This window comes from Triticum dicoccoides, chromosome 2B (genome assembly GCF_002162155.2).
Source record: "Triticum dicoccoides isolate Atlit2015 ecotype Zavitan chromosome 2B, WEW_v2.0, whole genome shotgun sequence".
Lineage (NCBI taxonomy): Eukaryota > Viridiplantae > Streptophyta > Magnoliopsida > Poales > Poaceae > Triticum > Triticum dicoccoides.
In genome coordinates this window covers 10,156,627-10,174,829 of record NC_041383.1, presented here as the reverse complement: position 1 = coordinate 10,174,829, position 18,203 = coordinate 10,156,627, and the positions used below count along the sequence as shown (strand labels likewise).

Genomic DNA, 18,203 nt, shown 5'->3' with positions numbered 1-18,203 from the left:
TCTATATATGCATACTAGTGAACTAAATCTCTTTCGGAAGGTTCTCAAGTTGTACCCTAAGCAGAGCTTGTTTTTATCACGAGGTCTTTCATCTCAAGATCCATCATAAGGTAAGCATAGTATTAAATAGTGGGCTATGCCTCTTAGCGGCTGGCCTTTTCTAAATGCTATTTAAAATGTGTTTAGACCGAATTCCCTTAGCGCGGGACCTCTTCTATACGCTATAGCACGCTATTTAAAACCATGAAGGTAAGACTAGATTGTATTTAGATAACCAACATTGACTGAGGACACATGACTGGAATACCTCACTTGGACGGGGGACAAGGACCGGGACGACGCTTCGGACATCACTCCAAGGGACCAGATCCTCGGCGACACTGCTCGAAGAGGTAGGCGGCTCACCGGGGTCCTCTAGGGGGTGGTCGCTGCGGTCTGAAGTGACAACGACACAGAATGCGGTGGGTGGAGGCGTCGCTGGCATGGGGACAGAAGGCGTCGCCGGCATGGGGACAGGAGGCGTCGCGTGAGCAGGGCGCCATTCGCTTATACCACTCTGGGCCATCGTGCTCTCCTCGACGTCTTCTAATTTGGTTTTTTCAGTCACAAATGTCTACGCCCCATCTGATCATTCCTTCACGCAAGATTTTGTTGATGAGATGGAGGCCCTCTCGGGTTCGATATCGTGGCCCTTGTTGTTGCTAGGTGATTTCAATCTTATCCGGTACTCGGAGGAGAAAAACAACGACAACATTTGTGCCTCTCTTGTGTCTCGATTCAATGCCATGATTGATTCCTTGTCGCTAACTGAACTATCCCTCTCTAGCCGTTTGTACACTTGGATAAATCGTCGATCCCCTCCCACCCTCGCACGCGTCGATCGTGCGTTGTTTAACACGACTGGGACGCTGCTCTTCCCATCTCCTCCCTCACCTCCTTCCCCCGCATCACTTCTGACCACTTCCCGCTCCTCGTCACAGCCTCCACCCAAATGCCAACCCCTTGCCAGTTTCCCTTTGAGAACAAGTGGCTCCTGGATCATATGTTCCTCCCTACTACCTCACCCTCCTGGGTTACCCCGCACGAGACTACGGACGGCGCTAAAGAAATTGCTGCTCGGGTTAAACCCTTTCGTCGCGCTGCAAAGTTTTGGAAAGTAAATTACCAGTTTGTCCCTCTCCATGATAATAACTGCGGATTTATTATTGATCTTTTCAACGGTTTCAAGAATATAGTGTGCTTTCAGATGACGAGGCGGCCTTGCATCGTGATGCTCAGGCCGTGCTAGCTCTCACCGTCCACTAGTAGGTTGCGTTCTAGTGGCAACGGTGGACGAAGGGGATGAGTACACCCGCTTCTTCCACGCCCAGGGGTCCCAGTGCTACCTGTCCAACCCGGTCAAAGCATTGAACGTCGGTGGCGTCATTGTCGTCGGCCATGCGGCCATGGCGGTGGCCCTCCACGCCTTCTACGGTGACCTCCTTGGCCAGGCCAGGGACCCCGTCTAGTGCTTTGACCTGCAGGAGATATACGAGGGCGCCGCCACTTTTGATGGTGCCAGCCTAGTCCATCCTCCCTCCTTCGATATGGCAGAGCTCGAGGCTGCTATCAAGGGCCTCGACAGAATAGCGTTGCCGGGCCCAATGGCTTGGGTCCGGCTTTCTACCAAGTCGTCTGGCCGCTGGTCCGCGGCAACATGCTGGGATTGATTGAGGGGTTCTATGACAACTCTGTGAACCTCTCCTGTATCAACCACGTGCATATTGTGCTGCTTCCAAAGGACGAGGGGGTGCTCGCGCCTGTTGGTTTCCGCCCCATTTCGCTACAAAATTGGGATGTCAAGATCTCATGCAAAGTTATGACCACCCGTCTACAAAAACAAATCATTGATGTGGGGGACATTGATCAATCTGGTTTCATCAAAGGCCGAAGCATCTCCGAGAACTCTATGTTCACGATGGAGATTGTGCAGTTCTGCGAGACCCGCCGGGCCCCCTCTCTGGTCCTGAAGCTGGACTATGCCAAGGCCTTTGACTCCATCAACTGGCGTAGCCTTCGCCGGATTATGGAGGTGTGCGGCTTTCCCCCCTCTAGTGTGATTGGATGGACTCCATCTTCCACTCGTCCATGTCCGCGGTAGTCCTTAATGGTGTGCCCGGGAGGTGGATAAACTGCAAGAAGGGGTTACGGCAAGGGGACCCCCTCTCCCCGTACTTGTTCCAGTTCATCGCAGACGTGCTCCAACAGATGATGAAGAGAGACGGGGGGATGTGTCACCCCTGATTGATGATGTGCCTCCACTCGTCCTTTAGTACACCGATGACACAATCATCATCATGCGTGTGGAGCTAAGCGCAGTGCGGCGCTTGAAGGGCATCCTCGATGATTTCGCGGCTATGACAGAGCTCGCCATCAACTTCCACAAAAGTATCATCGCGCCTATGCACGTCCCCGTGGGCGAGCTTCACGAGATGGTCCAGGTGCTGGGCCCCGTCGTGGGGAGTTTCCCTCAAGTCTACCTCGGCCTTCCGCTCTCCAACCACAAGCTTTTGATGGTCGACTTCCTCCCTCTCATTGCCAAAGCGGCGTGTGCAACTGTTGTCCTTTGGGGGGCGCCTGGTACTGCTAAGCGCCATGCTGGACGCGCTCCTCGCATATGCCATGGCGGCGATGGAGATCCCGCCTTCTGTCCTCCGGGCAATTGACGCCCTATGTCGCTCCTTCCTTTGGTGCGGAGCAGACAGAGCATCGGGAGCCCAATGCCTCGTTGCACGGGACCGCGTGGTTCATCCCAAGGAGGAGGGAGGGCTAGGGGTGCGTGCTCTTCCAGTCCAGAACCGATGCCTCCTGATGAAGCTCCTTCATCGTCTACACTCGCGCCAGGAGGTGCCGTGGGCTCGCTGGGTTTGGGCAGAGCTCGGGCACTCACTACTGAGCACGGTGGCGACGGCGTCACTCCCCGGACCGCACTGGACCTCCCTTACCCAAACTTATGCCTATGTACAGGGTGGTCTCCAATGTCTCCGTCCGGAACGGGCCAACTACCATGTTGTGGTTGGACTCATGGCTGTCAGGCGGCGCTCTCTCGGTCTTGATGAGTTCTCTCGTCTCCTACACCACCATGCCCGACACCTCGGTGGCTCACGTCGTCCAGCACGGCCTCGAGGGCCCGTGCTCTGTGTTGAAACGTGATATCCTTGTATTTATTTCCGACTGATTCTCCTCTTATCTCTAGCCTTGTATAGATTGATCTCTAGAGATATTGTAGAGTTAGTTGGCTTGTCACGCAAGACACCTCTTGTATATAATGTAACCGACTCCGATGGAATACAATTGAGTTGCATCCTATAGTCTTCTACATGGTATCAGTTTACCGTGATCCTATCGCTTCCGCCACCCGTCGCCGCCGCGCCTAGCCCTAGCCGCCGCCGTGCAACTCCTCCTGCCGCCGCCGCCGCGCCTAGCCCTAGCCGCCGCCGCGCCCACTCCTCCTGCCGCCGCCGCCGCGCCTAGCACTCGCCGCCGCCGCAGCCTCTACTCCCGCCGCACCTCTCCCTCCCAAAACCCTAATCGCCGCCACCGCTCCTCTGTACCTACTGTAGCCGCCGCCGCTCTACCCCTCTCACCCAAAAACCCCAACCATCTCCATGGCCAAACCCTCTGCCTCCGACGCCGGCTCCTTCTCCGGCACCACGTTCGCCTCCGATCGCCTCAACGAGATCCACATCAAGGACCATGTTCCGGTCATCCTCAACCTCGACTCGCCGTCCTACAACGCATGGCGCACGTACTTTGCGCTATTGTTCCGCTCCTACCGTCTCATCGAGCACGTTGACGGGAGCGTCGACTACACCGACATGAAGCACGACGACGAGTGGCTCGCTGTGGACGCCTGCATCGTCAAGTGGCTCTTCCTCACCATCTCTCCCGGCCTCTTCAACATGGTGAACTCCCGTGATCCGTCGGCGTACACCATGTGGACACGGCTGTGCGATCTCTTCCTCGACAATCAACTCCAACGCCGTGTCTTCCTCCAAGGTGATTTTTTCACCATGCAGCAAAACGATCTTTCGATCGACGAGTACTGCACGCGGATGAAGGTTCTTGCAGACGAACTCCGCGATGTCGGCATGAACATCGACGACTCCGTCCTCCTCACCAACCTCCTTCGCGGCCTCCACCCCGACCTCGGCCAGTCCGCCGCCAACCTCTCCCTCCTCACGCCGACGTACGCCAAGGCGGTCACGTACCTTCGCATGGAGGAAAAGCGCCTTCGTCACGCGGCGCGGCAAGCTCCTCTCGCCGCCCTCCACGCCGGCACCACCAAGGGCATCCCCGCCCTCCCGCAGCCTCCTCGCGCCGCGGCTCCACCACCGCCCGCCGCCCCTGACCAGGGTCGCCAGAAGAGGCGGGGAGGTCGCGACGGTCGCGGCCGCAACGCCGGCACCCAGCCCCGCCAGGCGGCCCCACCCGCTCCTGCTCAGGCCGCGGCGCCCCCGCCCTGGCTCACGGGGTACAACCCCTGGACGGGGGTGGTGCACGCCTACTCGATGCCCCTTCCGCGGGCACCCGCTTCGGGCATACTTGGCCCTCGCCCGGGTCTTCATCAGGCTCTCCTGGCCGCGCCCGGAGGTCCTGGACTCGGCGGTTCTTCGGCGTACACCGGGGCCATGGCTCCCGGTGCTGCTTCGTCATCCTCCTACGGCGCTGCACCGACCGGCTACACCTACGACCCGGCGCTCCTAGCCACCCTCCACGCCGCCCCTTCCCCAAGCAACTACTCTGGCGGCGGGGACTGGTACATGGACACAGGCGCCGCTGCTCATATGGCGTCCAACCCCGGTATCCTCTCTCGTGTCTCCCCGTACCCTCTGTCTTCTCGCATCGTCGTCGGTGATGGATCCACTCTTCCCATCACCCACCACGGTGCATCCTCCCTCCCTCTCTCATCATCTTCCCTCCCTCTCCATAACGTACTTGTGTCTCCATCCTTAATCAAAAATTTATGTTCTGTCCGCACTCTTACTCGTGAACATCCTGTTACTGTTGAGTTTGACAAACATGGTTTTTCTGTCAAGGATGCCCACTCCCGGAAGGTTCTGCACCGATGTGACTCCCCCGGCGATCTTTACCCGTGTGGCCAAACGACAAGCAGTGGTCCCGTCGCCCTCCACGCCGATGTGTCTCTCTGGCATGCTCGCCTTGGCCATCCCGGCGCCGACGCTCTTCATAAAATTTTGCAGACTTTTCCCTTTTCCTGTAATAAATCGGCAGCACACACTTGTCATGCCTGTCGCGTAGGAAAACACGTTCGTTTGCCGTTTTCAACTTCATCATCCATTGCTACTTTCCCTTTTGATGTTATTCATTGTGATGTGTGGACATCTCCCATACCTAGCAATTCGGGTTTATCATATTACCTTGTCATTTTGGATGATTTTTCTCACTTTACTTGGACCTTTCCGTTGCATCGCAAATCCGACATCGCTTCCTCTCTTCATGCCTTTTACGCCTATGTTGCCACCCACTTTCACCGCACCATTGCTCACCTCCAAACCGACAACGGAAAGGAATTTGATAACCTCGCCATTCGCACTCTTTTATCCTCTCATGGCACAATTTTTCGTCTCACATGTCCATACACATCTCAGCAAAATGGTCGTGCCGAACGTGTTCTCCGCACTCTTAACGAGAGTGTTCGCGCCTTGCTCTTCCACGCACACATGCCGGCGAGGTTTTGGCCCGATGCCCTCGCTACAGCTACCCTTCTCCTTAACATCCGGCCTTGCAAACCTCGGTGGAACTACACCCCTCATCACCTCTTATTTGGGTCACCTCCGTCATACGATGATCTTCATGTTTTCGGTTGCCTTTGTTATCCCAATATCACCGCCACGACACCGCACAAGCTTGCGCCTCGCTCTATCGCTTGTGTCTTTCTTGGCTACCAACCAAACACCAAAGGTTTCCGTTGCTACGACCCGGAGTCTCATCGTGTGATCGTGTCTCGGCACGTGTATTTTGATGAGGTTGTTTTTCCGTTTCAGCAGGATGCATCGCGTCCCTCGCCATCTCTGGACGCCTCTCCTCGCAGGCCTCGTGGAGCCCTTGCGCTCCCACTGCCTCGCCGTTCGGGGGCGGTTGCGCCTTCGTCGCGTGCTGCCTCGCCGCCCTCGGCGTTGCCTCTGCCGACTCGGGAGGAGTCGGCCTCCCCGGCCACGCCGGGCCCCCGCCTCTTGGCTCTGGAGGAGCCCGTCTCCCTGGCCTCGTTGGGTCGTCGCTCCCCGACTCTGGAGGAGTCGGGCGCCACCCCAGCCGGACCATCAGGGGCCTCGTCGGCTCAGGCGGAGCCGGGCTCTTCGGGCTCCTCTACGCCCACATCGCCGACCGAGCGTGCGCACTCCGGCTCCCTGTCGGCTCTGGAGGAGCCGACCCTCTCGGCCCCGTCGGCCGGGCCCTTGACACCCGTCACAGCGCCGACTTCTTCTTCGTCATCTGAGCCGGTCGCTGTGGTGCCTCGGCGTCGCGGTCCACGCCCGCCTCCTCCGCCACCTCACCATCATATGGTGACGCGTGCCAAGGCCGGTGTGCACCAGCCGAACCCGCGCTACCACAACCTCAGCGTCACGACCCTCTCTCCGGTTCCGCGATCGGTGCGTTCTGCGTTGAGTGATCCGCATTGGACCGCCGCTATGCGAGCTGAGTACGATGCTCTCGTCGCCAACCGGACCTGGACCCTTGTTCCTCGTCCTCCTGGAGCCAACATCATCTCGGGCAAGTGGGCTTTTCGTCACAAACTCCATCCGGATGGCTCACTGGATCGGTACAAGGCTCGCTGGGTTGTCCGAGGATTTGCACAACGTGCTAGCGTTGACTTCTCTGAGACTTTGACTCCGGTCGTCAAACCCGCCACGATTCGTGTGGTGCTTCAGCTGGCTGCTTCTCGTCACTGGCCCGTCCATCAGCTCGACATCAACAATGCTTTTCTGTATGGCCATCTTCAGGAGCGAGTCCTCTGTCAGCAGCCGACTGGGTTCGTTGACCCTCAGCGGCCAACAGGCTCCGCGCGCTTGGTACCAGCGCATCGCCGGTTTCCTTGGTCTTCTTGGGTTTCGCAGCACTACATCTGACACGTCCCTGTTCGTGCTGCATCGGTCTGATCATGTGGCTATGCTTCTACTCTATGTTGATGATATTGTCATCACTGCCTCCCGCACGGATCTTCTTCGCGACATCATTGGTCGCCTTGGTTCTGAGTTTCGACTGAAGGATCTCGGTGCATTGCACTTCTTCCTCGGCATTAATGTGCGACGTGATGACACTGGGTTCTTTCTGCATCAGGGACAGTATGCTCTTGATCTTCTGGACCGTGCCGGCATGACTGACTGCAAACCAGCCGCCACACCTGCTGAGGCCAAGCCAAAGCTCTCAGCCTCCGCCGGCCAGCCTGCCACCGACGCTGCTCTTTATCGCAGTATTGTGGGCGCCCTTCAGTACCTCACGCTCACCAGACCAGACATTCAGTTCGCAGTCCAGCAAGTTTGCTTGCATATGCACTCGCCTCGTGATGTCCACTGGTCTTTGGTCAAGCGCATTCTTCGGTATATTCGTGGCACTCCGACCTACGGTCTTCGTCTCCGTGCATCCGCCTCGACTGAGCTCCTCGCTTATACTGACGCGGATTGGGCTGGCTGTCCAGACACTCGTCGCTCCACGTCTGGATATTGTGTCTTCTTCGGTGACTCCTTGGTCTCTTGGTCCTCTAAACGGCAGCCCACTTTTTCCCGTTCGAGTGCTGAGGCTGAGTACCGTGCTGTCGCCAATGTTGTTGCGGAGACTTGTTGGCTTCGTCATCTTCTTGGTGAACTTCGGATTTCTCTTCCGAAGGCTACTATGGTCTTCTGTGATAACGTATCGGCCACCTATCTCGCGGCTAATCCGGTGCAGCACAAGCGCACTAAACACATCGAGCTCGATGTTCACTTTGTCCGCGAGAAGGTTCAGTTGGGTCAGCTCCGTGTACTTCATGTACCGACCACCCAACAGTTTGCCGATATCATGACCAAAGGATTGCCTACCGCTGCATTCCAGGAGTTCCGTTCCAGTCTTTGCATCGCCGACGCCGACGCCGACGCCGACGCTTCGACTGCGGGGGGGTGTTGAAACGTGATATCCTTGTATTTATTTCCGACTGATTCTCCTCTTATCTCTAGCCTTGTATAGATTGATCTCTAGAGATATTGTAGAGTTAGTTGGCTTGTCACGCAAGACACCTCTTGTATATAATGTAACTGACTCCGATGGAATACAATTGAGTTGCATCCTATAGTCTTCTACACTCTGCCCACAACCTTGTGCAGTAGCAGCAATGGTAGAGGATGGAGCCTATCACCGACGCCCCCAAGCCCTGCAGCACATACATGAGAATTACACACGGTGCCTGGGGTCTGGTAAGGTAAAAATAACACAGTGCAATAGTACGGGCTATCATGGTCTGGTAAGGTAAAAATAACACAGTAACTCTCTCGTCAGTTTTATTGGGTCAATTATTTTTCTCTAGCCCAGTTAAATATTCATAGGTATATAAGTAGATCCAATCCCACCCTGTAGCTCCGCCCCTGCATGTCAAGCCTGCACTTCGACATGTCACCACCCGAGTTTGCGGGGATATCCTATTTGACGCACGCTGTGTCAAATTGTTGACCTTTCACACAGACCCAGCCGATCGGGCGAGGACTTGGGCCGGCCCATTTAACGTTTTGCATCGTATCCGGTTTTGGGAACCTTCTAGAGTTTCCCATCCGGTTTTCTGGTTTTGGGAACCTTCTAGAAGGTTTGCTGAACCGGTTTTTCTTTTCCTCTTTCGGTTTTCGTTTTTCTATTTTTTTCTTTCTTTTTTCCTTCTTTTCCTTTTGCTGTTTTTTTTCATTTTCGTTTCTCTCTTATTTGTTTGTTTTAAAATATGTTCACAAAATCAAAAGATGTTTAGAATTTCAAAAAATGTTCATATATTACAAAATTTGTTCACAAATTTCGAAAATGTTTATATTTTCAAAAGAAACTTCCAGAATTACAAAAAATGTTCGCGGTTGCAAATTTCTGTCTGAAATTACAAAAGGTTCAAGTTTGAAAAAGTGTTCAGGAATTTTAAAAAATGTTCATGGTTTCAAATTTTTATTAGATATTTCATGAAGTTCCATTTTCAAATATTTGTTCACATATTCAAAAAATGTTCACGGTTTGAATTTTTGTTCGTAATTTCATGTAATTTTTCATTTTCAAATATATCTTCACAAATTAAAACATATTTGATTTCAATTTTGTTCGTAATTTCATCAAATGTTCCATTTTCAAATATTTGTTCAAAAATTCAAAAAATGTTTGTGGTTTAAAATTTTGTTCAGAATTTCATAATTTGTTTGCCACTTCAAAAATTGTTTCACATTTTTCAAAAGCATTTTCTGCAATTTCAATTTTTTTGTTCCCACATGCAAAAAAGTGTTCTTGTCTATGAAAATGTGCAGAAATTCAAAAAAAAGTCTTTTTTAAGTGTTCAAAAATTAAAAAAAATTGTTCTGATTTGGTCAAAAAAATCCCAATTCGAAAAATTGTTCACATTTTCTAAAAAGTTGTTCGTTTTTATCAAAATTGATTGTAATTTTTGAAAAAATGTTCGCGTTTTTTAATATTTGTCCACAACTTCAAATTTGTTTTGGTTTTTAAAATTTCGTTACAAATTCGAAAAATTGCTAACATTTTCTTGAAGCTCGTGTCTATTCTGTTAAAAATGTTCGAAATGTTTAAAAAATATATATTGAATTTAAAAGAAAATATCAAAAAAAGGAAAATATTCCAATCAGCCGATGTCGCTAGTTCTAAGGCGTTTGAATTGCCTCTTTACCACCAACAAGAATCAGGCGTAGTTCTTAGGCACCTCTATCTACAGGTGTGCGTGCGCCGGCCCAGTCAAGGGACTATCCTATGCGAAGGCTCGACATTTTGCGGCAGATAGGATGTCCCAAGTTTGCGCTCGCTTTTGTTCGGGCAACATATGCTAAGACTTTTAACAAGAAATGAAAGTGACATAGTAAACCAGACATAACTGTCACCTTCATGTTGTTTTTAACTAAATAAACTATCTGCACAAGTGCAGTATAACAAAAGAATGAAACAAATAGCTCAAAAAAAGAGTATACAAAAGAAGAATAAATCAAAAGGCACACATGGGTATAAACAGTTAGTAGGCTTGGGCATTAAGCCTGGCAGGTTTAACCAAACAAGTTAACTCTTATAATTACACCATATAACAACATACCAACAGCACAGCACCGAGTATAGGTAAAAACAAAAGGAAAAGGAAAACCCTGAGAAGAAAAGTGCTATGCAGAGCATGTCCTGTCTGCAATGTACTGTATACATGATGCATATATGTTTGGCTCTACAGGGATATATCTTCAACCGTCTCATTTCGGGCACGGCCGCTGCAAGGGGTCCTGCTTCGAAGGGCCGTTCGGAGAAACTTTCCCCAAAACATTCAAAACCTTCATCCGTTGCAGCTCTTTACCTGCGTGATTTAGTGTTAGTGCACGCAGGATGTAAGTTCTTGAAACAAATATACAAGAACTGATGTTGGTAACATGTCGGCCCGATAAATACTTGCCGAATTGGGCCATAATGAAAAGATGGAAAATGCATGACGCACAGATTCAAACAATTAATATCACTCAGGACTTGTAGCGTTGAGATTGCAGAAAACTACATTAAAACATATATTTATCGATGTTTAAACATATTCAGGCAGAGTGTTCCATTATGGATCTCAAATGCCTACTTGCTTGGAATGCTGATACACTAATACTGTAACTTCAGAGTTGTTTTATTTCATGCGTAGTACAGACCATCATGAGGTGTTCCAGCCGTCATGCAATATAGTGGGCACATTGCACTCAAATAGAGATACCATGCATCAGATGCTACCCATACCAATAAGGTTACCACAATATCAAGCTACTGAGATTTTGCAGCATAAATATGCAACATGATAAGAGAGTCCAATATGACGGCTGAAATATAAGCTTCAAGAATGATACGAAAGCAAAATAAGGCAAGTGAAGTATATATCACCTTCCTCCACTAGGAGGTGTATTGCCCTTTTCTCCAGCTCAATCGCATGCATGCTTCGACCGGCTGCTGAGAGTGACCTGAGCACTGTAATTGGGAGGAAGAAGTCAACATCCCGTGAGAAAAATCAATTTATAAATAACTATTGTTGCTACCCAAAATTCCTTACTTCGCATATAACCCTCCTGGGGTGACCGATCACAGTTCTCCAAATATGTCTGTAACCGATCATATCTCTCACTCCAGTAAGGATTTTGGTTGCCTGATCTATGGATATCACCTTGAACGGTGGTGCTAGGAGCGACCGGGGGCTCGTTAGCAGAAGCAATCGGCAGCTCATTTATCTTTGGTACAGTTTCTGCATGTGTTTCTTCAGGAGATTTAGATGGCTCTAGCCCTCCAGATTCGGACATTTCAGATGAGACTAGATCTACAGATTCAGCGATAGTAGGTGCCACTTCTGGTTTATTGACCTGATCATGTTGTACCATTTGCAGTTCCTCCTGCTCTGTTATTCTAGGTTCAGCAACAGGAGGTGCCACTTCTGGCTTATTGACCTGATATGGTTGTACCAATTGCGGTTCCTCCTGCTCTGTTATCCTAGGTTCAGCCACAGGAGGTGCCACTTCTGACTTATCGACTTGATCTGGTTGTACCATTTGCCGTTTCTCCTGCTCTTCTATGCAAGATTCAGAGATAGGAGGTGCCACTTCTGGCTTATTGACCTGATCATGTTGTACAGTTTGCTGTTCCTCCTGCTCTTTTATTTCGGTTTCAGCAATGGGAGGTGCCATTTCTGGCTTATCGACCTGATCATGTTGCACCATTTGCAGTTCATCCTGATCTTTTATTTCAGATTCAGGAATAGGTGCCATTTCTGACTTATTGACCTGATCATGTTGCACCGTTTGCTGTCCATCCTGCTCTTTTATTCCAGATTCAGCATTAGGAGGTGCCACTTCTGGTTTATTGACTTCATCATGTTGCACCGTTTTCTGTTCATCCTGCTCTTTTATTCCAGATTCAGAAATAGGAGGTGCCACTTCTGGCTTATTCACTTGCACCGTTTGTTGTTCATCCCGCTCTTTTATTCCAGATTCAGCAATAGGAGGTGCCACTTCTGGCGTACTGACTTGATCACATTGCACCATTTGCTGATCCTCTTGCTCTTCTATTTTTTCTCCTCCATTACCCTTCAACTCTTTAGAAGAGCTCACTTTACTGTGTTCAGTTTTCATTTTCTGTTCCTCCTGCTCCGTTGTTTTCTCGCTTCCACTACCCTTCAACTCTTTAGAAGAGCTCACTTTACTATGTTCAGTTTTCACTTTCTGTCCCTCCTGCTCCTCTGTTTTCTCGCTTCCACTACCCTTCGACTCCTGAGAAGGGTTCACTCTACTATGTTCAGTTTCCATTTTCTGTATCTCCTGCCCTTTTGTTTTCGCACTTCCACTACCCTTCAACTCCTGAGAACAACTCACTTTACTATGTTCAGTTTCCACATTTCGCTGTTCCTCCTGCTGCTTTGTTTTGTCCTTGCCAATAACCTTCATCTCCGGAGACAAGTTCACTTTATTATGTTCGGTTTCCACCTTTCGCCGTACATAAACATTATGATAAACGGGGCTTGAAGGAGCATCAGTATGCAGCCGTTTTGTGCCCACAGCCTTTAAAGGTTCTTCAGCAGCACCTTTATCCTTTGGCGGCAGAGAAGTGCCTTGAGACATATTTACGATGTTTGCACCTTTGTTTAGCAGCTCACGAGATGCTGCTGTTTTCACCGAGAATGCTAATTGCTTGTCGCTAGATGGCATGACTCCTCCAATACTTTTCTACATTATACTTATCAGTTATCAATGTTGATGAAACCTGCAACACATGAAATGTTTTCCATCAATAAGATGAACATGGACCACAAAAGATAATTTGGAGAAAAAACCAAATGTTCAAAATAATGGCAGGAAAAGAATAACACTTCAAGGTGAAAGTTCAGTGATGTAATGTTCATGGCTCAGAATTCACCCTTTTGTCTCTAGTTTGTCGCAGGTTCATAAAACTGAAGGCACTTTGATTGGGGCTTTATTTTTGAAAAAAAAATGACATTGCTGGATGGCTACATAGAACAACATTTTAATAGTTGTTCTAAAGGAACATATACATTGCAACAGTATGCAGCAAATCTTTAAGCATTAAAAGGTGATAGACTAACATAGCATTTATTAAAACATTGATTGCATGGTTTAATTTTACCAAATTCCAGACAAGGTGATTGTAGTGAAGAACATGCAAAACGTATTTACAAACCTTTTCATTAAGAAACGCAATAGGCACAAGAGAAACAGGGCAACAAGTGACCACAGTCTTAGCACTCAAAAAGGAGCAACACATAACACATATACTAGACCCTGCTCCACATGGAGGCTCAGCTCGTACAACCTGGGGTGGTAGCCCTCTCTCCACCGCTCCACCTCTATTTTGGTACCATCTGCTATAGCTAGAATACCATGGCTCTCATTTTGGAACAACCTGCTGTTTCTTGCTAGACCCTGCTTCCGCCATTGACCATACATGTAGCACCACTGCACCAGTGGTGCTCAAACTCCTTTTTTTCTCTGGGATTTGCTTGTGCCTTTCTATCAACCAGGTGACAGTCCACTAGGGAGTCATCCGTCGATGCAATGCTGCAAACATGGCCCAGACCACTGTAGGACGAGCAGCCAGAGCTGCCAAGCCCCATGGGCAGCTCATTAATAGATGCCCGGCTCAGTCCAGCGCTTGTGAGATGGCTGTGGTGCTCAAACCTATCGGCTGTCCGGCAGCGATGCTCGAGAGAAAGCCAAAGGAAGAACCTGCCCTCTAGCAGAGCAATAGCTTTAACACATGCTACCATGATTTAGCAATTTTCCTCAAGAGACAATTATGGGAAAAGTTCTTTTTAAGAAAAAACCAATCAAGAACTAGATTTTTTTGTCGCAAACTAGCATAACTTGTACAAAGCTTGACTTAGTTCTCTACTGTTGAAAGAAGAAAAATATCGAGATGTTTGACCTATGTAGCAAACTAAGGACACAAACCATCAGAACTAAAACTAACTTTCAAATCAAATCAGACTGAACAATCCATGGTTTAAAATGGAGGCTAAACTCACAGGCAATACTATCATGACAATAAACATACAATATCGATAACAAATAAAAGCTAGATCTACAACTAATAATTTCCATATACAGAAATGAAACTATATGAACATGCAATCATGGGCAGGGCGGATCTAGAGCTAAACCTACCCTGATCTGCACCACTTCTCCATGGCTTAAAATTTTCAAACAATGTACTGATTTATTGACTAATGGTGTATTTCATGGAATTATTAAAGACAATGTATTAACAAAATCAAATGGCAACCAAAGTGATTAATAAAATGGTGAAACAAAGAACAAAATTATATGGAAAAGATGGTGTGCCTTTTCAAGTACATCAACAAGTAACCAATGTCCATGATTTTGTAAAGTACATCATTAACTTAAAGTGGCAAGCAGAATATAGTAGAATGGCCTAAGACCAAAATAAAGCATTTAAGTAGCTTAATGTATGCACATTACCTTCTAGAACATTATGTCTTTTAAAACCATGAAATACTCAATCACTTAAGACATGAATAACGGACTAACTGAATGCAGTCTCGCAAACTAACACTACAATGCATCAATGCCCCATTAGACAACTACTGAACTAGGACTTGTAGCAACCCTAACCATTAACAAATTAACCAAGTACTCCAATGCCCACGATTTTTCTTCGTCCCATATAAAAGATTACTGATGGAGAAAGAACTACAACGAAGGCATTGGCGACTTGCAGATTCAGGGATGAGAGGCCTGGATGGGTGGCTGGCAAGGGCAACTGACTTGGATTTCAGAAGTTCAGAGCAAGGCAGCAAGCAGGAGGGAGGGACCAGGTCACCAGGGGGCGCAGCATGCTCTGATCACTGCTGAGCTCATCATGTTGCCACGAGAGTAATGGCGCCAGGAGTTTAGCTGCATGCCTGGATTGGGGAGAAATTGGGGAAAGGGCAAGACCATCCATGGGAGCAGAGGGAGTCTGGCACTATGAGTGAAGTGTAGCCGCATCAGGCTGAGGACTAGGGATGGGGAGGCACCAGGCAAGTGTGGGCATTGGAATTTAGCCCTTGTAAGCTGCAAAAATGGGATGAAGAAATGACCCTGCTGCCCAATCGTTCGGCCTACCTGACGCACAGGACTATAGCAGTAATTAAAAAATTGGAACCTGATGCACACATTCGGCCTACCTGATGCACAGGACTATGGCAGTAAGTAAAAAATGGACCCTGATGCACATCAGGGTCTCCCCATGTTACAGATATGGAAGAATAGTCAATGTTTACATGAGAGGATTCATTTTCATGTGGGTCAAACATGTAAATGCACATTTGCTTCTCATGTAGATGTGCATGCTTGATAATTTCCAGTATACTTAATGCGGCCTTAGGTACTAGTCCGACAATGGTTGGTGGAAAAATAATTTCCAGACATAGTGCATCAGAGTTGACCAGCAATAATATAAAAAGGAGGAAATGCTTCAGGTGCTAAAGTAAAGTTTAAAATGTAGAACAATGACATACAGTGAATAAGCAGTTCAGGAGCCAGGAGAAAAACAGTTAAGATTCTAAGTATCAGGAGCCAGGGGAAAAACAGTTAAGAATATAAGAATCTCGCTATAACCATGAAAACTCTAACCAGCATCAGACAAAAACTCTTCTTGAATCATGACATCGTTTCAAACTAATATTCCAGACATTCATGTTTTAATGCTTGTTGCAAATTTACTTATCAGTTCATTTAAAGATGAATAATATGTTCAACGTGATAACAGAAAACATGTTAACTGAAAAGGCAATGCATGAATATCCCCCATTGGACTAGCCTTTGAAACACCGGTGCATTAGTTAGTTCCACATATAATGATGAACTATCTTTCAACAAATTAAAATCAAACTTGTAGAGTTGACTTTTTTACTATACATTGTCAGTAGCTACAAATGATGATCACACAAAGAACTCGCACGTAGAGTATGGCAGTATGAAAGCACTGTAGTGTAACAAAACATATATACTATTGCGCTTATTACTGGCAAAACATTTCGGGCCAGTTCTTTTGCAGGCTTCCAGAACAAGCTGGAATAAGCTGCCCCCTATCCAGCTTATACTAGAAGCCCAACCAAATATATTTTTTAGAAGCCTACTAATTAAGGCTTGACTTAGTAGGCTTCCAAAAAAAAAAATTGGTTGGGCTTCTAGAATAAGCTGGGTAGGAGGCAGCTTATTCTAGAAGTCCAAAAAAGCTACCAAAAGAACTGGACCAAAAAATGATTTGGAACCTGCAGGCGGCTGAAATCAATAGAGAGAGTACAATCGAATATCATATTATTAAACGAATGCACAATCGTATTACAATCACATTGTTTAGATGGTAATCAAAAGCCAAAAGTAACACAAGAAAATCCAGGCAGAATCTAGTTCACATGTTCTGTTTGATACCTTCTCAGTAAAAAAAAAAACAGCTTTGATTCAAACAACATAAAAGATCAATCTCTTTAGCACAAGAAACTTGAGAAGATAGACTTCAGATAAGAAAAGGCAAAGCCAGCCATATCTAGCAAAGTACTCTAATCAAAATAAACAATGTAAAAAGTATTATATCTAGTCAAAATGAACAACCATATGCATATATCTAGTGCAGGCTGCAGTAAACTATGCAAAATTAATCACAGTGACTTTATTAACAGTAAAAAGTAAGTGTTTTAGCTTCATTTTGTTTATGTTGAAATAACATCTGTATGATTTTCAATATGATGAATCATAGCAGCTTATAAGCCAGCATAAGAGCATGGTAACTTCAGCAATTTTTTTACCATGAGCCAAGATATACTTTATCTCCTAGTGATAGCAAAAGCTGCAGAGAAGGACTAAATGCAGTACTTGTAGTGGTAGTTCAAAATTTGATGTCTTCAGTCCTCTCATGATCTTTCTCTTGGATTGAAGGTCTTTTTATGATATCCCTGAACTAAGCAAAACACTAAATAACTGTTGTTGAAACATAAATTCTTTATGCACAATTAATTACATCTATATGATCAAGTGGCACTATAATCAGCAAATCTGCATCATTATTTTTTCTTAATGACCTACGGAGGCTCCTACCTAAAATAGCATACATTCACATTCACATTCACAAATAATTAAGTCAGATAATCAAAGGGGAAATCACACCGACGCAGATTATTACACTATAATGGTTGGATAAAAGCGTGGAGATAGGCGGGAAATCTCGTCCTTTTAATACTAAACTTACCATATATCTCATGTCACATCCCTTATGGCAGCTACCACCTATGGCATATCGTTCACATTCAGAAACAATCAAGTCAGATAATCAGGAGGGGAACGGCAAGGCGTATCATCACGATTGAATAACTAAATCGACACTGACATGGATCACATGGTGTTTTAAAGTTCGCAGGGGGTTAAATCTGGAATTAACACAGCAAGCCTACCTCTCCTCATTTACTCACTTCCATGTACTACTTACTACCATCAAGGGATTCGGTTCTAGGCGACAACAGCAAATAAAATGTAATAAATCCCGGCAGTAATGTGAACTGGCACTTGGCGTAACCACAGTGTGTGCGCGCACTGAGCAAAACCTAACCAAGAGCAGAGCAATTGCTGTCCATCCGATTGCATGCTTTGGTATCCAACGGAAGCAGAGGAAATGGACGGTGCTCGCCCGTCGGCCCGCCGGAGGGGGCAGAGCTCCCCGGGGATCACCCGTTCGTACTACCCAACGCGGAGATTCCGCCGCTCCCCCTCAAAATGGGCAAACGCAATCTCTAGTAACTGTCAACCCCTACCAACGGAATCGCGGGAAAACCGATCGCGCGCGCGCCGGCGGGAATCCGAATGCGGTGGCGGGGGGAGGCGGCCCGTAGGCGCGGGGGAGCGGGAGGAGGGCTCACCCGAGATCGGCGGTGCCGGTGGCGGTTGCGCCGCTGGGAAGAGCCGCTG

The 18,203-nt window shown here is 47.7% G+C and overlaps 1 protein-coding gene across 2 annotated transcripts; it reads right to left on the bottom strand.

The window, feature by feature from the left end:
* Positions 1-10,206: 10,206 nt before the first annotated feature.
* On the bottom strand, positions 10,207-18,203 carry LOC119361722 (golgin subfamily A member 6-like protein 22). Of its 2 annotated transcripts, none has more exons than XM_037626849.1 (4): positions 18,155-18,203; positions 11,291-12,987; positions 11,125-11,208; positions 10,207-10,564 (listed from the first exon to the last, which is right to left on the bottom strand). In XM_037626849.1, the coding sequence occupies exons 2-4, from the start codon at positions 12,930-12,932 to the stop codon at positions 10,464-10,466; spliced, it is 1,827 nt and encodes a 608-aa protein (XP_037482746.1). In that variant the 5' UTR covers positions 12,933-12,987; positions 18,155-18,203; the 3' UTR covers positions 10,207-10,463. The 2 variants fall into 2 exon arrangements, with proteins under 2 accessions (XP_037482746.1, XP_037482747.1); XM_037626850.1 differs by lacking the exon at positions 18,155-18,203 and adding an exon at positions 17,491-17,551.

Coding starts and splice junctions, on each gene's coding strand:
- LOC119361722 (XM_037626849.1), bottom strand. CDS start 12,932: ATGCCATCTAGCGACAAGCAATTAGCATTCTCGGTGAAAACAGCAGCA. Junction 11,209..11,290: donor CCAGGAGGGTTATATGCGAA/GTAAGGAATTTT, acceptor TCCCAATTACAG/TGCTCAGGTCACTCTCAGCA. Junction 10,565..11,124: donor ACACCTCCTAGTGGAGGAAG/GTGATATATACT, acceptor TAAATCACGCAG/GTAAAGAGCTGCAACGGATG.